This window comes from Xyrauchen texanus, chromosome 25 (genome assembly GCF_025860055.1).
Source record: "Xyrauchen texanus isolate HMW12.3.18 chromosome 25, RBS_HiC_50CHRs, whole genome shotgun sequence".
Classification (NCBI taxonomy): domain Eukaryota; kingdom Metazoa; phylum Chordata; class Actinopteri; order Cypriniformes; family Catostomidae; genus Xyrauchen; species Xyrauchen texanus.
The window spans coordinates 32956120-32976663 of record NC_068300.1 but is presented as its reverse complement, the minus strand read 5'-3'; the positions used below and the strand labels follow the sequence as shown (position 1 = coordinate 32976663).

The 20544-nt window shown below is 44.4% G+C and overlaps 1 protein-coding gene across 2 annotated transcripts in view; it reads left to right on the top strand.

Annotated features, from left to right (window-relative positions):
* Nucleotides 1-20544, top strand: part of LOC127618807 (protein NDRG3-like) — an 81053-nt gene that overhangs the window by 34028 nt on the left and 26481 nt on the right. The window contains exons 1-2 of one of the 2 annotated variants that reach the window (XM_052091442.1): nucleotides 7143-7468; nucleotides 16254-16359. In XM_052091442.1, the coding sequence (XP_051947402.1) occupies nucleotides 7418-7468; nucleotides 16254-16359 (157 nt within the window). In that variant the 5' untranslated portion in view covers nucleotides 7143-7417. Of the gene's footprint in view, nucleotides 1-7142; nucleotides 7469-16253; nucleotides 16360-20544 lie in introns of those variants that run through there. The other variant, XM_052091441.1, reaches the window with a different exon arrangement.

Genomic DNA, 20544 nt, shown 5'->3' with positions numbered 1-20544 from the left:
CTCCACTTGCGCCTCATGCCGCGCCCCTCTCAGCACCGGAGACTGCCACGTCATCTGCGCTCTCTGCCTGGGACTGGGGCATGCAGAGCTCGCCCTCGCTAAAGGCGGATGCGATCTCTGCGAGGAGCTTCCGATGTCGACCCTGCGGGCTCGACTCGAGCGCTCAGGACCGAGCCGCCGCGCCGCCTTCCATTCAGCCGCGCAGTAAAAGTGCCGCTCTCAAAGGCTGCCGGAACCAGTGGTAGAAGCGATTGCCTCGCCGGAGCCCCTCCCTCGAGCATCGCCTTCACCCTCCCCGCCCACTCGGGACGCGCAGTTGCCGCCGAGCAGCTGCTCTGCTGCCATCTCGGACGAAGAAGCGGAGGATAAGGGCTGTTCCATCATGGCTTCGGACAGCGAGGAGTGGTCAGGCTCACACGCCTCCTCCTCGGCCCAGGAATCCAGCAGGACCCGCGCTGGAGTCGAAGGGGAACTAACGCGCCTCCTCACACAGGCCGTCGACCGCCTCGGGCTCGAGTGGTCACCGCCCCTGAACAGGCTCCCAACAGACTCCACGCCGCACCTTTGCCCGCCCTCCGCGAGATGGCGGTCTAAGCTGGTGCTCCCGTCTAAGGCCTGCAGAACTACTTCCGCCTGTGTTGGCCGCGCCTATACCGCCGCCGGCCAAGCCGCATCTGCTCTGCATTCCATGGCCGTCTTACAGACAGAGGCTGTTTCAGATCTGACTAGCCGACTTGGGAGAAGCTGAACGCACTACGCGCCACTCTCTCTGTCCGGTCTCTTCGGTTCCACGGTGAGTGGCATTGTTGACCGTTTCTCGAAGCCCAAGCCATGAATCTCTTTCTGCCTCGTCGCGCTAGCTCCTCTGCAGGCCGCCCACGTGACCAGCCTCCTGCACGAGCCTCTTCACAGCGCCCAGCTCAACAAGCCAGACTTCTCAGCGTCGACAGGGCGGCCGCCCTCGATCGCGCTCAGACAGCCGCCCCCTGCGGGCCTCGGCCTAAGATTGTACTGAAACCTGAGCAACCGAAGTCCTCCTAGCGTTGTTGAGAAAACGACGGCTCAGTCCCGCCACGGCCGGACCACCGTCAAAGCTTCGCCCCTGTCAGTCCCCTTCTCTCAGGCTACTGCAGTGGTGGATTCAGCAGCCAACAAGCCGGTGATACTACCCGTTTGCCTGCACTCAAACGCCATTTTCACGGCGACCCAAAGAAATCTTGTAAAGAGTAAACATGCCTTATGTGTAGAAAATGTGCCCACAATCCAGTGCTCACCCCTACACACAAGCATTACACATCCAGTGTCCCTATCAGAGCACACTCACATAAGCGGTTACGACCCGCTCGAGTGTTAGAGTTAATAAACGCGCCCACGAGCCCGTGCGCACGCCCCTCCTCTGCCCGCTCTGTCACACGGCCAGCTGTATGTAAGTCCCGTACGCCCCCTGTCAGTCCCCTTCTCTCAGGCTACTGCAGTGGTGGATTCAGCAGCCAACAAGCCGGTGATATTACCCGCTTGCCTGCACTCAAACGCCGTTTCCACGGCGCCCAAAATAAAGCCTTATGTGTAGAAAATGTGCCCACGATTCAGTGTTCACCCCTACACACAAGCATTACACGTCCCGTGTCCCTATCAGAGCACACTCACATAAAGCGGTTACGACCCGCTCGAGTGTTAGGGTTAATAAACGCACCCACGAATCCGTGCGCGCGCCCATTCTCTGGCCGCTCTGTCACACGACCAGCCTTATGTGTAGAAAATGTGCCCACGATCTAGTGTTCACCTCTACACACAAGCATTACACGTTCCGTGTCCCCATCAGAGCACACTCAAAAGCGGTTACGAACCACTCGAGTGTTAGTCAATAAATGCGCTCACGAATACGTGCGCGCGCCCATTCTCTGCCCGCTCTGTCACACGGCCAGCAAACACTTCTCTGTATGTAAGTCCCGTGCCCGTGGCTATGCTTGCGCATCACTTAACAGACGTGACTCTTTCCCCATTCACCTCAATCGGAAGTCACTCACAGAACAGCCTGTCCATGCTGTCTGCGAGCAGTCCAGCATAAGCACAGTAAGCGCGCTCACACATTCTGTTCAGCGCGCTGTGTGCGGCAATCAGAGCGATTTGGCCATTCACCCTCTAACATTACGCTTCAAAGCGTGGGAAGATATTCCAGGGATATCCGAATGGGTGTTAAGCACAATAAAACAGGGCTATTTGCTACAGTTCGATCGCCGTCCTCCTTGCTTCAGAGCGCGGCTCGAAACTACTTTGAACACGGAAGCAGCGTGCATGCTTCGTTCAGAAATAGCAAACCTTCTGTGCAAAAGGGCCATAGAGAGAGTGCAGCCTCCACTGAGCGAGTCAGGGTTTTACAGCCGTTATTTTCTTGTCCCCAAGAAAGTCGGCGGCCTCGGACCAATATTGGATCTCAGGGTTTTGAACAAAGTGCTTGCAAAAAGACCGTTCAAAATGCTTACAACCAGCAAACTCCTCGCGCATGTGCGCCAGGGGGACTGGTTTATTTCTCTCGATCTGAAAAATGCATACTTTCAGATTCAGATAAATCCCCGTCACAGGCTATTCTTGAGATTCGCCTTCGACGGCCAGGTTTATCAATACACCGTCCTTCCGTTCGGCCTGTCCTTAGCACCCCGTACTTTCACGAAGTGCATGGACGCGGCGCTCGCACCCCTGCGGAGTCAGGGTTTGCGAATTCTGAACTATTTGGACGATTGGCTGATTTTGGCACAATCACATACGGAGCTTCTGTCTCACAGGACAGTTCTCCTCAGTCATCTGAACAGTTTGGGCCTTGCAGTCAATTGGACCAAGAGCTCACTACAGCCCAGTCAGGCAATTTCCTTCCTTGGAATAGAACTAGACTCAGTGGCAATGACGGCTCGCTTATCTACACAGCCGCGCGCCGTGTGCAGCGACTAGCCGCGTCATTTCAGATGAACAGCCTCACACCTCTGAAGAAATTTCAGAGAGTGCTAGGCTACATGGCCTCAGCCGCAGCAGTACTTCAGCTGGGTTTACTGCACATGCGCCTGCTTCAGCATTGGCTAAACACCCGCGCGTCTCGCCGGGCTTGGGCCACAGGCCGCCAGCCCATCAAGGTGACTCAGACCTGTATTTCAGCTCTGCAGCCCTGGACAGTGGCCGAATGGTATCAGCGGGGAGTGACAATGGGAGCTGTATCTCGCCGAAAAGTCATCTCGACAGACGCGTCCAACACGGGTTGGGGCGCGGTCTGCGAGGGCTCTCCGGTTTTCGGCCTATGGTCAGTTCAGGAAAAGCTCCTTCACATAAATTGTCTGGAAATGATAGCGGTCGAGTACGCGCTTGTGTGCTTTCTCCCGGTCATTCAGGGTCACCACGTCCTGGTCCGTTCGGACAACAGATCTGTGGTATCCTACCTAAACCGTCAGGGCGGTGTCAGATCCAGGAACCTCTCCATCTGACGAAACGCATGCTGAGTTGGTCCCAGTGCCACCTGCGCTCGCTGAGGTTGACGCACGTGCCAGGCCACCTGAACGACGGCCCGGACAGACTGTCCAGAGACAGTATTCCCCCAGGGGAATGGTCCATGCACGCTCAAACAGTCCAGACGTTATGGCAAATATTCGGCAGAGCGGAGATAGACCTCTTTGCGTCCAAAGAGAACTCTCACTGCCCAATATTTTTCTCGAGCGAGGACGCAGCTGGCCCAGGACTGGCCCAGACGCCCGCTTTACGCCTTCCCTCCCGTCTCGCTATTGCCACAGGTAATGCAGAGGATCAGGGAAACGCGTCACTCGGTGCTCCTCATAGCCCTGCATTGGGAGAATCAGACATGGTTCCCGGAGCTTACGCAGCTGTCACTGACAGCGCCGTGGCCCATCCCAGTGAGAGCAGATTTCCTCTCTCAAGCTCGCGGCACAATTTGGCATCCCCGCGCTGGGCGCTGCATGCGTGGGTGATCAACGACTACCCGTCGCTCTGCCAGAAGGAGTAATAAACACCATCATACACGCTAGAGCCCCTTCCACGAGAAGACTCTATGCGTCAAAATGGTCTGTGTTCTCAAAATGGTGCACCGACCGAGACCTGGACCCGCGGACATGTGGGGTGTCGTCTCTGCTCGTATTTCTACAAGAGCTGCTGGATAAGGGCAGATCCCCATCCACGCTCAAAGTGTATGTGGCGGCCGTTGCAGCGTTCGCTGAACCCCTGCACGGCCAGTCATGGGGTAAAAACGAGCTGGTCATCCGCTTCCTCAGGGGAGCTAGAAGGATGAACCCCCGCGCCCCCATCGGTTCCTATCTGGGATCTTTCTATAGTTCTCAAACTATGAAAGCCCCCTTTCGAACCACTTCAATCTGTGGATTTGAAATACCTTTCACTCAAAACCGTTTTTCTGACTGCCCTGTCATCAGTCAAACATGTGGGAGACCTTCACGCTGTCTGTCAGCTGCGTGTCTTGAGTTTGGACCAAGTGACTCAAGGTCATTTTAAAGCCTAGACACGGCTATGTTCCCAAGGTGATCGGTACTCCTTTCAGAGCACAGGTCATTTCCCTATCGGCGCTGCCAGCATCCGTTAGCTGAACGCGACGCCAATCTCCTTTGCCCGGTCAGAGCACTGAGATTGTATACTGCGCGCTCCGCCGCTTTCAGACGCTCTGAGCAGCTTTTCATTTCGTTCGGAGGGCGCACCAAAGGTCTCGCCGCCTCGAAACAGACACTATCTAGATGGATAGTGGACGCTATTGCTGCTACATACGCGTCAAAAGACCTGCCATGCCCGTTGGGCATTAGGGCTCACTCCACTAGAGGCATGGCATCCTCGTGGGCATGGTCCAGCGGGATTTCCATTCACGACATATGTGTGGCAGCGGGATGGACTTCCCCTCCACCTTTGTCAGATTTTACAATATGGAAGTGCCCGCTCTGCAGGCAAAACTACTAGCGGTTTAATACGCTACAGCTCCCCTGGTGAGCTGCACTGATGGGACACATTCCACACAGACCGGCACCGCCGCTCTGTCGTTCCCTTCCCACTATGTGCTTATGTATTACACAATCAATGACCCGCATTCTTGCCGGCCAAATATTATTTCCCCACTCATAAGGGCTCCCACGGGTCCCCCTTAATTCCCTGGGGCTCATACAGTGGATGCTTGGCGCGCACGGCGTTGACAATGGGTTCCCGTAGCGTAAGCTAGCTTACGCAATACTAGAGAACCTCTCGTAAGAGAACGTATCGGTTACCTAACGTAACCTCGGTTCTCTCTAGATGAGGGAACGAGTATTGCGTAGCCGCCGTGCTTCGCGCCACGAGCGACTTTTCGCTTCAGTCAATGAAAACCAGGGTTCCAGCCTACGAACTACGCTTATATGCACTCTAGTCACGCCCATTTTGGCGGGCTTTGATGTAGTGAGCGCGCGGACGCCTCTCATTGGATGCGAGTTCGCCCAAGCTCGTCTATAGGCTGCAGCAGTTGCCGCAGAGCAACCTATGAGCTCGCTAGCTAGCCCGCTCAAGGTCTGCAGCTGCCGCACTGCGTTGACAATGGATACAAAAATTAAGGATAATTTTTTGGCTTCAATATCTCAGAAAAGATGAATCTTTTCCGTAGCGTAAGCTAGCTTACGCAATACTCGTTCCCTCATCTAGAGAGAACCGAGGTTACGTTAGGTAACCGATACGTTTGATCTCATTTAACGTAACATGAAATCACATTAAACTGTAACGATATCGCGTGAGAGCAGCAATTCACGCCTAATGGAGGAAGAATTACACAGATCAGTCCAGATGCACTCTAAACTTTAACAGTTTATTTTATGTAGATCCCAAAGTATTAGGGAATGATTAAAAAAAAATTATATTCAGAAGCATGTACCGTTGTGGAATAAGCGGAGGCGGAGCTCTTTAAAGGAAACATCCCGGCGTAACGTCATAAATGCAGAAAAATTGCTTTATTAAAGTTCAAGTAATACAGAAGCAGGTCATGTTAATAACTATAAACTCAGAAACTGGCATTTCTCTGTGTGGTCGGTGCCTCTTTTATGAGTTGCGCGAATGTCCCGATCTGCACCGGCTGAGAGAGACTCTGCCTCTGGGAACTCATCCCTCGCGCACGCACGCTAAATACAGCTAAATTAGAACTTACTCGCGACTTTAATCATAATATATGTCACTGTGCATTTCTTATCATGAAGAAAATTGGCAATATGCAGCTTTATTAATTAGAGAACACTTTGCACATTAGTTTGTAAATTGTTTTTTATTCATTCTATTTTATGCTTGCTTATTTAGGCTTTTTAGTACTTTGTAAAAACTTAAATTAAAAGTTGCAAAAGTTGAAGCAAATCTTATATAAGTGTTCATAAATACTTTAAGCATACATTGTTCAGTTTTGTTATAATTAAAAATAATATATAAATTAAAGTGTTGCTCAATGGCATATTTCTGTTCTTAGTTCTGCTGCTAATGTTTTGTAGACTTTGGTAATAAAAGAGTGTTGTTTAGTAACCTGTTTTTGCTTTGGTACTGAAAATGGTATCGAGTACCGTGAAATTTCACTGGTATTGGTACCGACTACTGAAATTTTGGTACCGTGACAACACTACTTGGCACATGATGAAATTGTAAAGTCGGACAATCCCTGTTCTTCACCACACTTCACCCCTGTTGCAGCCAGGCTGCGCAATCCAGTCAGGAAAACCTGATTGGGTTAAGCTCTGGATTTTCAGCTTTGTGCTGTGGGAGGCACTCACAGTTCCCTCAGCAGTACCCATAATCCTTTCTTTTTACATTTCGGGGACTTGAACCACAATAGTCGAGACATTTGGAGATGTTCCTGCGTGTACTGTCGCACAGAATTGTTCATGATTGTCACTATGGCAACAGCTGCTTGGAATGGGTGTATAACAGCAATTAGCTTTTTGAATGAATTTATTCACCACCAGTAATTAGTAATCGCCCATAATCAACTCACATACTGAAACGCAAGCAGTCTCAAAGATAATCCCCACACCTGACCCTGTAAATCCAATTAGAACTGCTTGAGTGCCTTCCATGTTCACTACTCCTCCCTCCTCTCTCTCTCTCTCTCTCTCTCTCTCTCTCTCTCTCTCTCTCTCCCCCCTAGTCATTATACGTTTGCTTTCCTTTGGATCCCCCTTATTCCCTCATTGTAGTGACGCTTACTGCTATTGAGGATAATATAGTGTTTTATCCATCATTGGGTGTACGAATCAACAGGCTTCCCTTTTGCTTAGTCTTTCCATCTCAGTCCATCGTTTTTTTATTGTGACTGTCCCCTCCCTTACCTCCTAAGCTTCCACCTCCCCTCTCTCTGTGGAGAGTGAGAAGACGGAACGGGAGAGCGTCTCTTTCGGTGTCTTTCTGTTTTCGTGGATGAAACATGACTGCAGTGCTGGACCTCAACCAGGTTTCCTTTGCGGTGATTGGCATGGTGAGCATTAGCGGCTCTATATTAGAGTGAGAGACGGGAAGAAAGAGTGTTTTTGCATCTGAGCAGCCTGTTGCTTTTGCTGTGAAGCACCAGCAGGAACTTTTGAACCCATTCTTGCTCTCAGTTCGACTCTGTGTGTGAGAGAGTGTTTGAATATTTTTGATCACGGGTAGTAAGGTAGAAAGATGTGTGTATCAGGCTTTTGTATGAAGATAGTGTGTGTGCTCTGTCATGTGCTTTCGTGTGCGTGTGTGTGTGTGTGATTCCGCTGGTGGCAGCATGCTGTCTGAAGCCACTCTGTTGGGTGGAGCCTGGGATGTCTAATTCTGGTACTAAATGTGTTGATCTGCCATGTAGATTTGTTTGATTTTTTTTGTCCAAAGATGTGTAGATACCCTGTTGGAATCCTCAATACTGGGTCTCAAAAAGACCCAGTATAGAGCATTCATTGCATTAGTCTGCTGGACACAAATTACTACTTCCTCGTATCCCATTTAATTTTAAAAGGGGGTATTGTTTTTATTTCAGGGACACTATTGTTTTTATAATTAGTTAGTGGTGCTTTCCAAGTAGATGATGACCGATATTGCAATACAGATGACGAAGGTTGTGGAAAAGGGTGATAACTAGGGATGGGATAATATGGATCACACGATTCGGTTCAATATATAATATGAGCTTCACTATTTAACACCCTAAATGACAAAATAATACAGAATTTTTTTTATTTTCAATGATTGTTTATTGAGCAATAATTTCTTATCAAAATAATGTTCTTTAATACACAATATTGATGTTCAAAGTTTAAATAATAGTTTCTCTATAAGAAAAGATCACAAACAAATCATTCAGTCTGATCAGGTGCAGAACAAGCAATAGAAATGAACAGAACCTGTCCTGAAATTCTGCGCCTCAAACTGAGCGTAGAAGTCGTTCAGCGCATCTGGAAGGGAGGCATCTTTGTCACAGGCAATTGATGTTGTTCTGTAGGTAGTGATGGCCTTGATGCCCTGCCACATGTGCCGCGTGTTGCCGCTGTCCTGGAAGTGACCGTGGATTCTCTGGACATGTGCGCGCTTTGGCTCTCTGATGGCCCGGGACAGTTTGGCCCTCGCTGTTCTTGGGGCCGCCTTGTCACCTGCTCTGAAGGCGGAGACTCTGGTCCTCAGCAGCGCTCGCATCTCCACAGTCATCCACAGCTTCTGGTTGGAGCGTGTGGTGATGGTCTTTGAGAAAGTGACATCATCAATGCACTTGCTGATGTAGCTGGTCACTGATGCTGTGTATTCCACCAAGTTGGTAGAGTCGCCATACAGTCAGGTAAATATTGGGACATCGACACAATTCTAATCTTTTTGGCTCTATACACCACCACAATGGATTTGAAATGAAACGAACAAGATGTGCTTTAACTGCAGACTTTCAGCTTTAATTTGAGGGTATTTACATCCAAATCAGGTGACCGGTGTAGGAATTTCAACAGTTTGTATATGTGCCTCCCACTTTTTAAGGGACCAATGGCCGACTGATTCAAGCTGATAGAAGAGCAACTTTGCCTGAAATAACCACTCGTTACAACCGAGGTATGCAGCAAAGCATTTGTGAAGCCACAACATGCACAACCTTGAGGTGGATGGGCTACAACAGCAGAAGACCCCACCGGGTACCACTCATCTCCACTACAAATAGGAAAAAGAGTCTACAATTTGCAAGAGCTCACCAAAATTGGACAGTTGAAGACTGGAAAAATGTTGCCTGGTCTGATGAGTCTCGATTTCTGTTGAGACATTCAGATGGTAGAGTCAGAATTTGGCGTAAACAGAATGAGAACATGGATCCATCATGCCTTGTTACCACTGTGCAGGCTGGTGGTGGTGGTGTAATGGTGTGGGGGATGTTTTCTTGGCACACTTTAGGCCCCTTAGTGCCAATTGGGCATCGTTTAAATGCCACGGCCTACCTGAGCATTGTTTCTGACCATGTCCATCCCTTTATGGCCACCATGTACCCATCCTCTGATGGCTACTTCCAGCAGGATAATGCACCACGTCACAAAGCTCGAATCATTTCAAATTGGTTTCTTGAACATGACAATGAGTTCACTGTACTAAAATGGCCCCCACAGTCACCAGATCTCAACCCAATAGAGCATCTTTGGGATGTGGTGGAACGGGAGCTTCATGCCCTGGATGTGCATCCCACAAATCTCCATCAACTGAAAGATGCTATCCTATCAATATGGGCCAACATTTCTAAAGAATGCTTTCAGCACCTTGTTGAATCAATGCCACGTAGAATTAAGGCAGTTCTGAAGGCGAAAGGGGGTCAAACACAGTATTAGTATGGTGTTCCTAACTTCCTAATAATCCTTTAGGTGAGTGTGTGTTGCAGCCTCCCTGAACATGTGCCAGACAGTACTCTCAAAACAGTCCTTCAAAAGCAATGGGATGTTTCTTGGAACTGCTGTCCGCCGGCGGAACATTAGAACAATTGTGTTTCAGACCTAACATGGAACGGCGATTTTCCACATGTGCAGTAAGGTGATTGAAGAATTTGCATACATTTTAATGTGGAACAGCAACTTTTGGAAAATATTTTATATTATTTATAAATATATTTTTATATTTAGATCGATGTGGACGTAGCCTCAGACACCAGTCATGCCACTGGGGGAGGTGTTTAGAGGAGCATTTAAATACAAAGATGCTGAAGACTTAATGTAAACACTTAACTAATGTGATATTAAAATGTCTTATCAATAACTTTATGCCTGATTTGATTATGAGTAGAATTCACATAAGGCCAGTGAAAGTTGCTCTTTTTTAATCTGCTAAACCGATCAGTCTATCTATTGTGAAGGCAAGTATGGCTATTACTCATCCTGCATCATTTGTGCTTCAAGTCATGTGGCTTATGGAGGAGAGGTGTGACATTATTTATTTCTAAGCAATCAGCCTTAAATTAAATGAAACAAATAAAACCAGGTGAAGCAATAATATAGACTTAAATATACCATAATAATATAGAAACTAGGGGAGTGGACGCTTTTGACTTGTGCCAGTAAGCAACTACCTAGCAATTTTTAGCGTTTTTACCACCTAACATTTGCTGAAGGAAAAAAAGTTATTATCTTGTTATTCATTATTATTGGGCACCAGTATACACTACTGAAGTTAAACCATAAGGAATATTAGTGCATATTAATCCATTTAAATATAGTAACATGAGCATATGGATGGGAGGTCAAGTGAGGACATCAACTTTAATAACATTATATTGGCTAGCTGACATGAATAAAATTCAGGGCAAAGTCTTCCAGCACCTTTGTTAATGCAGTTACCATTAAGATAAAGCATGCATAAAAATACAAGACACAATGCAAATAAACAACTGTTTATGCATTATTTATTAATTTCTAAACAGTGTGTATGGTTTTGATTGATTGGGGTGGGAGTAACCCCAGATCTCATACCCTTGCTACAAAAGAATTTCAAATCCACCTGATTTGGTAGCAAATGTAGTCAAAGCCAAGTCAGTTTGGCTATTAAGCCATTTGTAACACAGGGATCTATGCCTCAAAAATATATTGATAAATTAACGTGTCGATCATTATACCAATATTTTTATGACATGTCTTAAAAAAAGTGATCCAGGAATGCGTTTGTCACAATGCACATTATGCAGTGTAAAGATCAGACAATATGTAATTATTGACACATGCCTGTTGACATACTGAAGTTTTCCCAATTTTTTTTTATATTTAATCAATTCTAATTGAATAATGTTGAACTGGGAATTCAATGCCAATACTTAGCCCAACAAATATTAGTTGATGCTAACCTTATATTAGTTATTAGTAAAAGCCTACAGTATCTAATTTTTCAGATTTAATTAATTACGTTGAAGAATTATTATTTTTTTTTTTATCCCACTTTCTCCCAATTTGGAATGTCCAGTTCCCACTACTTAGTAGGTCCTCGTGGTGGCGCGGCTACTCCCCTCAATCCGGGTGGCAGAGGACCTGCTTCTGAGACTGCCAATCCGCACATTTGATCATGTGATTTGTTGTGCATGACACCGCAGAGACTCAAAGCATGTGGAGACTCATGCTATTCTGTGCGATCCACATGCAACTTACCACACGCCCCATTGAGAGCGAGAACCACTAATCGTGACCACGAGGAGATTACTCCATGTGACTGTGCTCTCCCGAGTAACTGGGTCAATTTGGTTGGTTCCATTCTTATTTGATCACTGCTGACTCTTGAAGTATCCCAAAGCTGACCCCAGGCAGTACCACAGCTACCTTGAGCTCCAAACCCCTTTTATTTTCTATTTGCATTCTGCTACTTGTGGCTGGCTGTTGTGTTTGCTTGGAAATGGGATCTTTTCGTGGCAATATGTTCTTGGATTGCATTGTCACTTGCGATTTTGTTTTTTCCCCCCGAGACAAAAGTGATTGTCTCTCTCTGTACTGCTGTTGTGAATACCACTGTTATTCAAAGGCAGGATGCATTATCCTGCTGAAAGTGGCCACTGCCATCAGGGAATACAATTGCCATGAAGGGGTGTACATGGTCTGCAACAATCTTTATGTGGGTGGTATGTGTCAAAGTAACATACACATGAATGCTAGGACCAAAGTCCCAGCAGAACATTGCCCAGAGCATCACACTGCCTCCGCTGGCCTGCCTTCTTCCCATAGTGTATGCAACTGCCATCTCTTCCCAAGGAAAATGACATGCATGCACCCGGCCATTCACATGATCTAAAAGGAAGTGTTATTCATCAGACCAGGCCACCTTCTTCCATTGCTCCATGGTCCAGTTCTGACACTCATGTGCCCATTGTAGGCACTTTAGGCAGTGGACAGGGGTGAACATGGGCACTCTGACCGGTCTGCGGCTACGCAGCCCCTTATGCAGCAAGCTGCAATGCACTGTGTTCTGACCCCTTTCTATCATGGCCAGCATTGTGTTTTTCAGTGTTTTGGAGATGCTCTGATCCAGTCATCTAGCCATCACAATTTGCCCCTTGTTAAAGTCGCTCAGATCCTTGCTCTTGCCCATTTTTCCTGCTTCCAACACATGAAATTCAAGAACTGAATGTTCACTTGCTGCCTAATATATCCCACTCCTTGAAGATGGCATTGTAACAAGATAATCTATGTTATTTGCTTCACCTGTCAGTGGTTTTAATGTTATGGCTGATCAGTATTTATTATGTATATCTGCAATTTCAGTATAACACTTTCTAGAACAGGCCGCATAGGGTGTACTGATACTCTCATAGCCCTTTTCTACCAAAATGGTTCATGGAGTGTGCTCTGCTGTTTCACGGCCGTTGCAATCTGAAGCCTATCATAAACCGGCAGCGCTTTTCCATGAGGGATGTGCGAGGCTAGTCGACTAAGCGGTTCTGATGCTGCTAGTTGACACTGGAATTATTAGTCTGTAAATATTTTTCTGTTAAACTGTTTAGCATATTTACAAATTTATGTTTGGCTTTATATAATTACAAAGACTGTGCTTAACTGTCATGTTAATGTTACACATTTTAAATGCATTTAATAATACAAATATTATATATATATAAAAAAGAGGATATCTGTAGCAGATAATTTCATTTCACCTCAGGCTGCATGTGCTACCTCCCTCTCAGATGTCCTCTCTCAAATCCAGCAAAGAATGGAAATCAATTTGGTGATGGTGCCAGAATCAGATTTCTGAAAAGTAGGCTTGCAAGTTGCTATGGATGTTTTCACATTTGAGTCTATAAATTTGTGCATGCTTGCAAGTTACTTTCCCGCCGAGTTGGCTTTTTCAACGTCAAGTTTAGAACAATACATTAAGTTTATTGCACATTTCTCACAATCCCCTTTTTTCAATTCTAGCTATTTTTCACATCGTAACCGTTATTGGTTAACGTTCTTAACAGAACAGCTGCTAATGCACGTTGTGAAAATGCGCAACTTTTCAATGCATTTTTGTCTAGTAGATTTGGCTTATCTGTGAATTATTTAAAAAAATGTCCTGACTGTTTTAATGTTGTTACTTTTACTTGGTGCTTTCCATTTAGAACAGGCTATTAGGTTTGCTCTGCACTATTTATTCAGTTGTTTTCAATAATTATGCTTGTATTTGCTAATGTTGATTAATTTAATGCATTTCATTTTCTATATATAAATAATATTATTTTTGATGATCCCTTTTTCTCCCAATTTGGAATCCCCAATTCCCACTACCTAGTAGGTCCTCATGGTGGCATATTTACTCCCCTCAGTCTGGGTGGTGGAGGTTAAGTCTCAGTTGCCTCCGCTTCTGAGACCGTCAATCTGCGCATCTTATCGCGTGACTCGTTGTGCATGAAACCACGGAGACTCCCAGCATGTGGAGACTCGTGCTACTCTCTGCGATCCACACACAAATTACCATGTGCCCCATTGAGAGCAAGAACCACTAATTGCTAGCTCAAGGAGGTTACCCCATGTGACTCCCCTTCTTAGCAACCGGGCCAATTTGTTTGCTTAAGAGACCTGGCTGGAGTCACTCAGCAGATACTGGATTCGAAATTGCAACTCCAGGGGTGGTAGTCAGCATAATTTTCTTTCCATTTATTCCACTAATTGCAGCAAAATTCATAATGTGTATACTTTAACTACACATTGTTATATGAACAACCAGTCACAACACTGTAACAGTTCTTGGTACATTTTGAGTTGTATGTGATGGAGGTCATATTTGATTCACCAAAAAACAGCCTCAAGAGTCATACGTTTTGGAATCGGACTATAGTGGATGCGTTTTCACACTCTAGATTCAAAAGAATTGGATCATAAGTAATTTGTTTGGTAATCAAACTATACTGATCAAGCCGTGTGTTTTGCACTGTAGATTCAGTAGAAGGGCAGCGCTTCTCCTGTTCCGCCCGTTCAAGAACCAAAAGTCCTGAAATTCATGCAGTTCTGGTATTTAAAAAAAAATGAAACCCGTTACGAATAACAATCACTTTTCCGTTCCCAACCCTATGTGTATGTTAACTTTTGTAATGGCTCTGTTTTAATGCAATGTCTTGGATAACTGTGTTATCACTGACCCAATGTTCAATTGATCATTATATTTGTCAGTTCCCGAATTTCTTTTCACGATATACTGATTCACGTGATGAGACGCAGCCAATGTCTACAGTGTTAAAGCTGCTCACCTCAGACTGCTCTTTAATTGTGGACGAGTGATGATACTGTAGAGACACCTGTTCCAGAAGACTGTTTGCTGTCTGATCTCTTTATGTACCATTCAGTCGCATCTAACACACGATGTCATGGAGCGCAAACACACAATCACACATAACCGCCGCCTCTATTTTTAAATCATCTATCTTCAGTAGGGGCTGATGTGGTTTGCTTCAGGTGTCAGCTGCCTGCTTGAGTTCTAGATCTTCTGTTTAAGATTATCAGAGACATTACTTATATATTTTTACCATGATCAAATATAGAAATTTAGTTTTCTGTTTTTATTTTGAAGGTGCACTCAGTATTTCATTTTTTTTTTTTGCTAATTGCTAATCTTTTATACAGAAATTAATGCTATTATTGAAGAAAATTTGTCAAGAAGATTTTGAAATGTTTAAACTGGCACAGCACTATTATGCAGTAATTAATTTCAAATCTATCAAAATAATGGTAATCTCCATCGGTCTAGTTCGGAGTTGTTTTTGATGGACTGTATGCAGATTCATCCAGTGTAATGAAACGGCATGCTGTGTGTGGAATGAGATTATAAAAAGACCTGCTGCTTTTCAGCTCTTCTGTCTTCAGAAGCCCTTGAGTGCTGTTGAGTTGCCGCTGACCTCATTCTTGTGGTTTCAACCTTTTCCTGTTTGTGTTTGTATGTGCTTGTAGTCGAGGTGTCCATTTCATCCAAGGCGGCAGGTTTTTACTCTTGCGTACAATGTTGCGGCCGTTGTGGTGATGTGCAATAACAAACAACATCAGCATTGGGCAGTAACTAATTACCTCACAATACACACCGGGAGACACAAGAGGGTGACTAAATCTGATGTTGGCCTCTGCCAAAGTCCCTTTTAAGGCAAGTTGGTTCATTCGGCGGGCATCTTGGTAACGCCCCTGGGCAAATATTTTCTATGTAAGAAATAGGCATACAAGAACAGCTTCTATATATTTGAATAGGGAAAGACCGAAGTCTCCACAAATGTTTGTCAAGATTATGTTTCAAAATCTGATATCAATGCTGGCATACTTTTTTTTTCTTTTTTCTTCTTCTTCAGGCTACTCCAGCTAATGTGCATGTGTGTTCTGGAGTAAACAAACTATCAAAAAGGGGACTGGCACAGCAGCCATATTAAGTGTTACAAGTTATGCCATTATCTACAAGTGGCCCATCTCCTCCCTTTTAAAATACCACTTAATTTTTGTTTTCTTCTATTCGGTTGAATATCAGAAACCGTAGCTCAGTTAACTAAGTCTCAGGCTATTAAATTAAATTAAATTGAAGGGGATTTATACAGGCTTTTTGTGTGGCTGAGCAGATATTATCATGTACATAATAAGATTCATTGCCGACTAACTGCCATTTGTGTCTGTGCACAGATGTAAATTATAAACAATAAATGTTTTGTCCATGTGTGTGCAATTTTCATGGAACCATAGACCATTGTAGTCGTCTTGACTCATCCAAATGACCTCCCACAGCTCTTTGTGGAATATAGTAATCATGTCAGTTACTTTTTGGTTATTCACAATTTTGTATCTTCTGATTTGTTACAGGAGCACGACATTGAGACTCCTCACGGTGTCCTGCACGTGACTTTGAGAGGGACCCCTAAAGGCAACAGACCGGTCATTCTCACCTATCATGACATTGGACTCAACCGTAAGTTATCCAACAATCTCACAGATTCAAAGTTTCTGTCTGTAAGCAACAAAAACATTGTTAATAGAGCTTGTATATCATGAGTATAGGAACATGCATTCTAGATATTCACCCAGGCCTACTGTTAATGCCCCGATATACACTGCCTGGCCAAAACAAAAGTAGCCATTTGGATTTAAGTAAGCAGATACTTAAAGGAATGTTCTGGGTTCAAAACTGGTTAAGCTCAATCGAAAGCATCTTTGACTAAATCACTTACTAACATTTTCTGTGTAAAGTTATTGCCAATTTTACAACATCATTACCATTCAAATTTGAATATTCATCGAATTTAAGAGAAAATTTGCAAATTCGAATGGCAAAACTGTGCATTCCAATTTTGGATGTGTGCCAAACACTGACGATGTCTTCAGATCGATTGAAATCTTGCTAAAAAAGGCTAGACACAGTGCAACGAATACTGTTTAACAGAAAGCAGGTGTCTCAAGATGCTTTTAAAAGTTATTTTAATTAGACATACAATCAGGTCCATAAATATTGGGACATCAACACAATTCTAATCTTTTTGGCTCTATACACCACCACAATGGATTTGAAATGAAACGAACAAGATGTGCTTTAACTACAGCTTTAATTTGAGGGTATTTACATCCAAATCAGGTGACCGGTGTAGGAATTACAACAGTTTGTATATGCGCCTCCCACTTTTTAAGGGACCAAAAGTAATGGGACAGATTAACAATCATAAATCAAACTTTCACTTTTTAATACTTGGTTGCAAATCCTTTGCAGTCAATTACAGCCTGAAGTCTGGAACGCATAGACATCACCAGACGCTGGGTTTCATCCCTGGTGATGCTCTGCCAGGCCTCTACTGCAACTGTCTTCAGTTCCTGCTTGTTCTTGGGGCATTTTCCCTTCAGTTTTGTCTTCAGCAAGTGAAATGCATGCTCAATCGGATTCAGGTCAGGTGATTGACTTGGCCATTGCATAACATTCCACTTCTTTCCCTTAAAAAACTCTTTGGTTGCTTTCGCAGTATGCTTCGGGTCATTGTCCATCTGTACTGTGAAGCGCCATCCAATGAGTTCTGAAGCATTTGGCTGAATATGAGCAGATATGTTGCCCGAAACACTTCAGAATTCATCCTGCTGCTTTTGTCAGCAGTCACATCATCAATAAATACAAGAAAACCAGTTCCATTGGCAGCCATACATGCCCACGCCATGACACTACCACCACCATGCTTCACTGATGAGGTGGTATGCTTTGGATCAAGAGCAGTTCCTTTTCTTCTCCATACTCTTCCCATCACTCTGGTACAAGTTGATCTTTGTCTCATCTGTTCATAGGATGTTGTTCCAGAACTGTGAAGGCTTTTTTAGATGTTGTTTGGCAAACTCTAATCTGGCCTTCCTGTTTTTGAGGCTCACCAATGGTTTACATCTTGTGGTGAACCCTCTGTATTCACTCTGGTGAAGTCTTCTCTTGATTGTTGACTTTGACACACATACACCTACCTCCTGGAGAGTGTTCTTGATCTGGCCAACTGTTGTGAATGGTGTTTTCTTCACCAGGGAAAGAATTCTTCGGTCATCCACCACAGTTGTTTTCTGTGGTCTTCCGGGTCTTTTGGTGTTGCTGAGCTCACCGGTGTGTTCTTTCTTTTTAAGAATGTACCAAACAGTTGATTTGGCCACACCTAATGTTTTTGCTATCTCTCTGATGGGTTTGTTTTGATTTTTCAGCCTAATGATGGCTTGCTTCACTGATAGTGACAGCTCTTTGGATCTCATATTGAGAGTTGACAGCAACAGATTCCAAATGCAAATAGCACACTTGAAATGAACTCTGGACCTTTTTTCTGCTCCTTGTAAATGGGATAATGAGGGAATAACACACACCTGGCCATGGAACAGCTGAGCAGCCAATTGTCCCATTACGTTTGGTCCCTTAAAAAGTGGGAGGCACATATACAAACTGTTGTAATTCCTACACTGTTCATCTGATTTGGATGTAAATACCCTCAAATTAAAGCTGAAAGTCTGCAGTTAAAGCACATCTTGTTTGTTTCATTTCAAATCAATTGTGGTGGTGTATAGAGCCAAAAAGATTAGAATTGTGTTGATGTCCCAATATTTATGGACCTGACTGTAGCATTTAAAAAGCAGTGCTCCTGCACAAGACGCTGAATGAACAAAAAAGCAATACAAAGACGTTTGTCTAGCACGCGTTTTCATAAAATCATATGGATGGTTGCAAAAGCATTCAATGTGAACAGCCCCTTACAGTTGGTGGAAGTCTTTGGCTGTTGCGTCTTGCTCTCTTATAAGCTTTTCTCAGATTAAGTTTTTTAAACCTTTTGTCAGGAAAGATGTTCAACTAGGAAATGTGTGTCTCTAGATCCTCCCGTTCGATTCCAGTCTGTTGTGTTCTGTCTGTTTGAACAGCCCCTTGCCTGGGCTCATAGTCTGAGCCGCTTTACCACAGAGTTCAGCCAAATACCACTGCGCTCTGTGAATATTGCTACTCTACATACAACTGTTCTGAATAAAAAACAATGTGGTATTTCGCTGTTATTATGAAGCTTAAGTTTGGAGTATTATACTGTAGGATCAGTGCAAGTGTAACTACTTTAAACTGCCTATTGAAGCGTTTACCCCCTCATTTTATTTTTGACTTAACATTTGAAAATATGGACTGACTAAAACGTATTTATTTTATGCACATTAGTTGAAAATGGAATGCTGAATTGGAAACTCTAAATTGCCCCGCAGGTGTGACTCAGAGTCCCCCAGCCACTGGGGGTTGCGTCAGGAAGGGCGTAACTGCCAAGTCAAATATGCGATCACAGATGAGGTGAACCCTCAACGACTTTAAAAATTCGAATTTAAACAACTTTGCAGTAGAAATAATGCACAAGTTTTAACAAAATAATTTTTAAAGAAAAGGAGTAGAGAGTCGAAATACATTTTTGTGGTAATCAACATTGTGCCACAAATGCTGTTGATTTAGCTTAACTTGTATTTAACCTGGAACATTCTTTTAAGAGCCTATGATTGGCTGATTATTGCAGTGATTAATATGTTTCAGCTGGCAACAATTCTTTTAACCCTAAATGATACAGTATGTAGCTTCTCGTTTCTTAAACAACCATGTCAGAAGACGTATCCCATGGTTGTGGAAAAGATTTTACTGTGCTTCAGAAGGGGCAAATTCTGAAAACAACTAAGGAGATTGCTGAAATCACTGGAATTGGGTTAAGAACTGTCCAACGCATTAATAAAACTTGGAAGGATAGTGGTGAACAGTCAGCTTCACGGAAGAAATGTGGCCGGAAAAAAATCTTGAATGATTGTGGTCAGAGATCACTAAAAGTATAATAGTTTAATAGTGTAAGTAAGGATTTTCACAATGCGACGAGAACTTGCAGGATTGGTAATAAACAGCTGTGTGTCCACAAGAATCCCACTTGTTAGTGAGCCTAATTGGAAGATTGGACTGGAGCAATGGAAATTGGTCTGATGAGTCCAGATTTACCCTATTCCAAAGCGGTGGGCGTGTCGGGGTAAGAAGCGAAGCGCATGAAGAGATGCACCCATCATGCATAGTGCCCACTGTACAAGCCTCTGGAGACAGGGTTATGATCTGGGGTTGCTTCAATTGGTCAGGTCTAGACTCAGCAACATTATGCAGCAATAAAATGAAGTCCGCTGACTACCTGAATGTACTGAATGACCAGGTTATCCCATCAATGGATCTTTTCTTCCCTTACGGCCTCCACAGAGTCCAGACTTTAACCACATTAAAAGTCTTTGAGGTGTGCTGGAGAAGACTTTATGGAGTGGCTCGAGTCTCCCGTCATCAATACAAGATCTCTGCCGTAAGCAAAGCTAAAGGCGATCCATTTAAATGTTAGAGGATGCAGTGTACTTCATATGAAATCGAAGAAAGACTGGTTTGAAATCAAAATCTGGCCAACAAGACAGTGTTTTTGAGTTTGTTTTGGAGGTTTGGTACCGCTCGCCTGACTAAACTTCTAGGAAATCTTCTAACCGGCTGCTAAACGCCTTCTTACTGTCAGTAGTATAAGTGTCATTATAAATTTACAATAACAGAGTGTAACCTGTGCATATAATGGCCGCGTGTAGCGTGTTGGCGCATTAGCATCATAAATTCTGAATT